Source organism: Engystomops pustulosus, chromosome 7, assembly GCF_040894005.1.
Source record: "Engystomops pustulosus chromosome 7, aEngPut4.maternal, whole genome shotgun sequence".
NCBI lineage: Eukaryota > Metazoa > Chordata > Amphibia > Anura > Leptodactylidae > Engystomops > Engystomops pustulosus.
The window spans coordinates 18,337,186-18,345,150 of NC_092417.1; the positions used below are offsets into that span (position 1 = coordinate 18,337,186).

At 38.4% G+C, this 7,965-nt stretch overlaps 1 protein-coding gene across 1 annotated transcript; it reads right to left on the reverse strand.

The window, feature by feature from the left end:
- Positions 1–954: 954 nt before the first annotated feature.
- On the reverse strand, positions 955–1,887 carry LOC140070010 (olfactory receptor 5AP2-like). Its single transcript, XM_072116343.1, has one exon. The coding sequence runs from the start codon at positions 1,885–1,887 to the stop codon at positions 955–957; it is 933 nt and encodes a 310-aa protein (XP_071972444.1).
- Between the last annotated feature and the right edge of the window lie 6,078 nt (positions 1,888–7,965).

Here is a 7,965-nt window from a genome sequence, read left to right on the forward strand (position 1 = left end):
ATAGAATTGATCTAAAGAATAAAGTGGAATTTTGTCCAGCTTTCCAGTACATTGCATGGAATATTAACAAACCCTCACGCTTCTCTGTAACTATAAAAATAAAAAAAAGTCATAATTTTTTTGTTTTTTTTGTACAAAAATGTAGACACTTCTCCATGTCTCACACATCAGTTTCCATATCTTATCTTCTGATGATTCAGTACACAGCTCCATAATTTAATAAATATATTAAAACACTGGACATTTTCTATGTCAGTTAGTCCTCCCGGCATCGTTTCTAATATAATAGTGTGGGTTTTACTCACTTATTTTGGTTGTCATTTAGAAAATGTGTTGAATTTTCAATTGACACTCATCATTGCTGAAATAACAGAGATTTAACCTCTTCTAATCAGAAATGTCATATTTAAACACTTTGTTGCAAATGATCTACGTAGTTGGAGGGGTAAATCTGTAGTGAAGTTAAGAAATAGAGTTAACATATTATCAATCTGAGAGTTGGTTAGAATGGAATAACAGAAACATCAACTTTTATAATGGCAAACAAGTATCTCCCCAAAAGATTATATGATTTTCAAATTTGAGTTATCAAATGCTTTCGAAAATGGGCCTGAACATTTATTTGGGGACTTTATATGCACTTAGTAATTTAGTCTCAGAAGATGTATCACACAGCTATGTTACATTCCCAAAATTTATCAATTTTACTGACCTGGCAAATGTTTAACCAGCTTCCTTTGGGGCACGGTGGGGAGACATGCACCCAAGATGTAATGTTTCCAAGGAACATTCTCATATTTGATGTGTTTCCAGAAGTTGGTCCACCACAAGTAAAAACATCTAGAAGACATCTAATATAAAATATCAAAACTAAGGTGACCCACCAAAACTATGTACTTATAAAATCTACTGGTAACTGGGAAAACTAAAATATTTATGTGATTTTCATTGAGTTTAAGTTGATAGCCTACATAGTTTATTTTTTATTGTGTCTTTAACATCCTTGTTCCTCATGCTGTAGATGATGGGATTCAGCATTGGTGTGACAACTGTATATATGATGGACACTGTCTTGTCTATCTCTGGTGAATTTGCGGAGCGAGGTTTCAGGTACATGAAGATGATAGTCCCATAGTACATAGACACTACTGTGAGGTGGGAGGCACATGTGGAGAAAGCTTTATCTCTTCCTTGTGAAGAGCGGATCTTGAAGACATTGGAGATGATGTGGATATATGAAATCAGGGTCAAGAAGAAAGCACACGAGACAATGATCTGGGCAGCAATGTTCATGGCTATTTCATTTGGATGTGTGTCTTTGCAGGAGAGTTGGAAAAGTGGAGGCATCTCACAGAAGAAGTGGTTGACATGATGGGATTTGCAAAAAGGCAATTGGAAGGTTAGGGGAACATGAATGCTTGCATTGACAAAGCCCAGACCCCATGATATGGAGGCTAAAAATATACACATCTTCTTATTAATGATGGTTTGGTAGTGCAATGGTCTACAAATGGCAGCAAATCGATCGTAGGCCATGACGGCAAGAAGGATGCACTCTGAGGCTCCCAAAGTCATATGGAAATACATTTGTAGCGCACATCCCACCAGAGAAATACTCCTGTCCTTGGATAAAGTATTGATGAGAAGTTTTGGGACAATGGCAGAAGAGACACAGATGTCAATTGTAGAGAGATTACACAAGAAGAAGTACATGGGGGTCTGTAGCTTTGAGTTGATCCTCACCACGATGATCAGTAGAACATTTCCAGACAATGTCATCAGATACATGATCAGAAACACACAAAAGCAGATGCCCTGAAGATAGAAGACATTAGACAGACCGAGGAGGAAAAATCTTCCTGAAGATGTTTGATTTAAGTTTTCCATTAAAGCTACTTTAGCTGGTGAAGAGCGGCCAAGATGTAAAATGTTTAGAGGTTCCCATTGTTAAATGTTTGCATACTTTTATCGAGCAGCACTGGTTCAGCATTGTTCTACAGCACAATGGGGCACATTTACTAAGGGCTGGGCGCCAGTTTTCTGTCAGACTTTGCACATTCTTTCTAGTGCAAACTGCTTACACGGGTATTTAAGAAGTGTTTGAGTCACATATGTGTCACACATGGCCCTTTTGTGTCACGGCTGCACTAGTCATCATGTATCACATGATGCCAGATTCAACATGCAAAGCCTGAAAGAAGTATGTCATATGCCTCATGTTAAAGGTGCACCAATAAAAAGTGGTGCACTCTGTTGGAGCAGTGAAGGGGCGCCAGATTCATGCAGAACGTGCGCCACAAATCCTGAATCTGGCGCCCCCTGCACACTGCACAAGACACTGCACATAGTACACACTGCACTGTTCTTAGTAAATGTGCCTCTATAGCACTGATCTAGCCGTTTTTGCTTTGAAGGACAACCTATCACAAAATAACAATGATCATACACTGTACTGTGTAATAAGTGTTTATGAGAAGTGCAAGGACGTTTGTCTTTTACTTTGAAGCTTTATCAAAATTGTATGACGTTTTTGTACCCAGCACAGACATCATACCCATCAGGTGCAGAGTACACACACCGTACATGTCAGACATCCACCCCAAACATAATACACATCAGATACAATTACATACATCATAAGCGAAGCACAAAAAAACAACACAAACGTAAAACAGATCAAATACACATCCCAAACATCATGTACTTCACAGACATAATGCATATCAGACACACAGCACAAATGTTATACACACCAAATACATATCACACACACATCACAGACATCATGCACCTCAGGTGGACACCACAACATCCTAAACATTACATTCCGACATCCGATATAATTTTCTGATGGACAACACAGACATGATAGATATCAGATGCACAGTTCAAACATTATACATCAAATTTGCTCTGAATGTTTACTTCTTTGAAAAGACTGAGGGTGCATCCTTACGTGGCAGTTAGAACGGCATAATTTTCAGTTATGAGTTGGTTTCGGGTGCAGATTGTTTTTTCAACAAATAAAAGACAAAAACTGAACAGGTGAATGAAGTTGGTCGAACAGGTTTTCCCTTAAAAATCAAATTCACCTGTTCAGTTTACGTCTTTCACCCATTAAATTAACAAAACTGCACCTAAAATGACCTCAAAACTGATTACGATGCAGTTTTAAATCCAACGTGTGGACGACCCCTAATAGAAAAAAAAACCCTTACTTTGATCATTGACCACACCTGAAGACCTTCCAAAATGGTGTCTGTTCATATTCAACGAGCACAGAGAGGATGTTATACTACCGGCTGTGCCCCTTAATATGGTGTATACTGTGCCGACATCAACTTCTAGTCCCAGCTGTTTTAACTGAAGAGAAGTTGTAGAGATCCTGCTATTATTATAAAGTTATTTCCCTGGAGATGTGTAAGTTGTCTGAAAGTTTCCTTACGTTAACTTTTGACTAACTTTCCTCAAGTTGTTCTTTACGCTTCAGAGGAACTTTTTATTGTCTACTTTATACAATATATATGTATATATACATTTTTTTAATTTCTATATATGTATGTATAATGTCAAAGTGACAGCTTTATCATTATATATTGATGCATCTGTATTTCTTTTTTAATTTCCTTTAGCTGGAGCCCCAGGTGAGAATAGTAGTGTCCAGTTGTCTAGATTTTACCTGCTTTAAAAATAAATAAAATAAATGCCAAAAAGTCACAATTTTTTGATGTTTTGTGTACAAAAATGTAGACTGTTCTGCATGCCTTGAGCGTCAGTTTCCATATCTTATCTTCTAATGATTATGTGATGACGTTTAAGGAAATCTACTGCTGGGATAGACAAGATTTCAAACAAATACACCCACTTGAAAGCCGGCAGTCCCGGACTCTGGGCCATATCTTGATTAGAAAATATGCTAATTAGTGCCAGGAACTCTTGAGAACATCACACAGGCGGTCTGGAGTTCTTTCAGCTGCTAATTATGCACACAGAACATAGCCACCCACTTCCGCACCCTACCCGAGAGCTGGTGGCGTCAGTCGGCTATCGGACAGTCTTGTGAGTGCAAGCGCTCGTCTGCAAAGAAAGAGGTTGCCTGTGAGCAGGGACAAGCACTCACACTAACGACACTTCCCCCAGGCACTCTCGGGAAAGGGGGCGGGAGTGGGTGGCTATGTTAGGTGTGCATAATTAGTAGGTGAAATAATAATAAATATTAATTATTAGGATATTTTAAAACTTGATTTTGATAAAGAGTAGAGATGTGCGAGCACTAAAATGCTCGGGTGCTCGTTATTCGATACAAACTTTTCCCAATGCTCGAGTGCTCGTCTCGAATAACGAGCCCCATTAAAGTCAATGGGAGACCCGAGCATTTTTTCACTGAAAGATCACATTAAAAGAACAGTGCAGAATAACACATTACAGATGTTTACAGATGTTTTCCTTGTAAGAAAACATTGAAAGAACACTATTCTTCACATTGCAGGTGTTCACGCGTGTCTTCCGATAAGTTCGGAGATGTGCGCGCACAACTGCAAAGTGAAGAATAGAAAACAGTGAAAACAGTGAACACAGGACCATTTAAGTGCAGAACACATTGAAAGAACAATATTCTTCACATTCCAGATGTTCGCGCACATCTCCTAACTTGGCGGAAGACACACCCGCGCACACCTGCAATGTGAAGAATAGTGTTATTTCAATGTGTTTTTACAAGGAAAACATCTGTAAACATGTGTAATGTTTTAGGTCATTATACTCGAGTCAATAGGTTTCCCCAGTTTTTTGTGCTAAAATTAGCTACCTCGGCTTATACCCGGGTCTGCTTATACTTGAGTATAAACGGTAATTATTTTTGTTATGACTGATAACTGAAACTTGTCTCCAGGATTCAGGGGTGATTTATATCAGAGGGAGGTGCAGTCAAATGCTGTCAAAATGCTTGTATTATGAAATTTTGCTTGTAGACCAAGTTGCAACTTTTGTAAAATACACCTTGTCTGGTAAAACACTTGCAGACAAGTAACTTATTATCTATGATTCCACTGTAATTTAAACTATACAGAAGCCCAAAAGCCTTTACTCTTACCTCCTTTTAAGCGACCAATGTTTCTCCCTTTTTATTTGCCATTTTTGATAGAATAATCAACATACATAGTGCCCCTCTATCTCTATTCATTGGTCTCTCAACAAAAAAACCCCTAAAAACAAGGCTTTTCTTCCAAACTTTGTCTTATTCTGGGACACACCTATATTCTATAAAATAAATTACCTAACTCGATATGAGTATATTCCAAACTCTAAAAATTTAAGCCACACTGGTTTAAAACCCTATACATCCTAGTGTACTCCATATTATTTCCTCTAAAACTAAAGTGATCAGATAAAAGAAATTAACATAAAAAAATTACAAAAACCTAAGAGCAATCATTTAAGATTCTAATCTGTCCCTTAATATAGCAGCTTCCTCTCCTTACCTGCCCTGAAAAGGGCAATTTTTTAATATTTATTTTCCTAAGTTCCAGTCCTAGGTTTCTTTATCTCAATACTGGGCATGGCTGTAGTTTCTAAGTGCCAATGAGCTTCTCAGCTTTGGCACCAACATTTTGGTGACGTCATTCATGAGTGAAGATTGTCATTTGAATGGTGGCTACCGGTGGTAACAAGTAGGAACATTATGGTTGTGAGCTGAACCTCGACCCAAACTTCTGATTGTTACAGTTATTGTCAATGCACTATAATACTGTATGGGTATACACACTGGACTAGAAGATGCTATGCATCCATACACACAGTTATTGTCACTCTGCTAGAAAATGCTATACATTCAAAAACACAGTTATTGTCACTGAGCTATAAGACAGTATGACTATAGATATGTGGTTATTGTCACCACACTATACGACTGTATGGGTATGCACACCTTCCTGTCTCTGTGCTAGAAGACAGTATTGGTATACACACACAGTTATACCAATTGTAACTGTGCTAGAAGATGTTATGGGTATCCAGATTTTTAGCTATTCCACAATGTAACAGTCTCTTCTTCCTACCCACATGCCCTGAAAAGGGAAATTTAAGTAACAGGTAACAACTGTGCAAAATTTGGTGATTGTTAATCCAATGGTGCAGATTCCTTTAGTGGACATACATATGTACACACACATACACATTCAGCTTTATATATTAGATTTTAGCCCCTATAGGGGACTTGTCTGATCACTCATATAATAAACTGCAATACAACTGTATTGTAGCATATTGAAGGTCTACGTACTGCTTCGACATTGCAGTCTGTCTCGTACAGACTGTAATATAGTTTTGCTAATGCTAATGTAATCCAAATCGATTGCATATCGGTACAGTAGAATGGGGAGAGGGAGGTACAGTCAAATGCTGTATAGGAGCCATTTACAGCTATGGGAGCCATTTACAGACACCCTCCAATGTGTGACCTCACCTGCAGCCAAAGGGGTTGGGATCTTTTTCACAAAAGATATGATGCAACCATGTGAGATTGCAGCACATGTGGAACATCAGGGCAGGTGTCTCTTGTATTGACTGGGAGAAAGTGTTTGTAAGACTAGCTGGCATAAGTTGAACAGTAAGCCATGAATAAGATCTTAATCTACGCACCAGGAGGTACTATTACGTCCTGGTGCTGCGGGGGCTGTATGGAGAGAGCTCACGGGCTGAGATTATTCCTGACTGTCAACTGGAAATAGCTCCCAAATGTTCAAATCGATTCTCCATCCATGTTTAAATAAAAAATGATCAAACAGTCATCTATATGATGTCCCAACTTGATAAAAATTAAAGCACTAGTACATACCACAAAATTACACCTTGCATAAAAAGTTATTGGCCTCAGAATTTGACATAATAGCAAATTTGTTTTTTATTACAAAATTTTAATTTAATTAAAAAAAAAATCTGACTTACATAAAGTTGGTATCCCTCTCATTGAATCCACCCAAAGAATAAAGTGGATTTTGTGGGTTTTACTCACTTAGTTGCCATTGAAAAAATTTGTTGAAATTGACACTCATGATTGCTGTAATAACAGAGATTTAAACTCTACTGACCAGAAATGTCATTTTGTTGAAGGGGTAAATCTGTAAAGGATTAAGAAAAAAAGTTACATCAGAAACATCAACTTTTATAAAGATAAACAACTATTGCCCAAAAAGATAATGGGGCACCTTTACTTACCCGGTCCCGTAGCGATAACGCTGTGCGTTGTCCGACGAGGATTTGGGTCCGGCGCAATTCACTAACATAGTGTTTTCATGTTCCTGCATGTGTCGCTGCTGCGTCGAGGTCCGCCGGAGTTCACTTGCTTCTACCTGCTGCATGTGAGTGCTTGATCTTGCGACACTAATCAATTTTTAAATTCTGCGCTTTGTCCGAATCAGTCGAGTTGTCTGACGGCCCGCCCCCCGATTTCTGTCACCAGCCGGCGCCGATGCGGCAAAACCTGATCAGATGAGCCAAAATCACGGGGCAATTTGGCGCAAAACGGAAAGATTTGGGAAACCTGGCGAAAGTGCATTGTTCGGACCCTTAGTAAATGAGCCCAATATGATTTTCAAATTTGAGTTATCTAATGCTTTTGAAAATGGGTCTGAACATTTATTTGGGGACTTTATATGCACTTAGTAATTTAGTCTCAGAAGAAGTATTATACAGCTATGCTACATTCGTAAAATTTATCAATTTTACTGACCTGGCAAATGCTACAACAGCTTCCTTTGGGGCATGTCGGGGAGACATGCACCCACCATGTAATGTTTCCAAGGAACATTCTCCTGTTTGATGTGTTTCCAGAAGTTGGTCCACCACAAGTTATAACATTAAAGGCATCTAGAAATATCAAAACTAAGGTGACCCACCAAAACTATGTACTTATAAAATCTAGTGGTAACTGGGAAAACTAAAATATTTACGTGATTTGCATTGAGT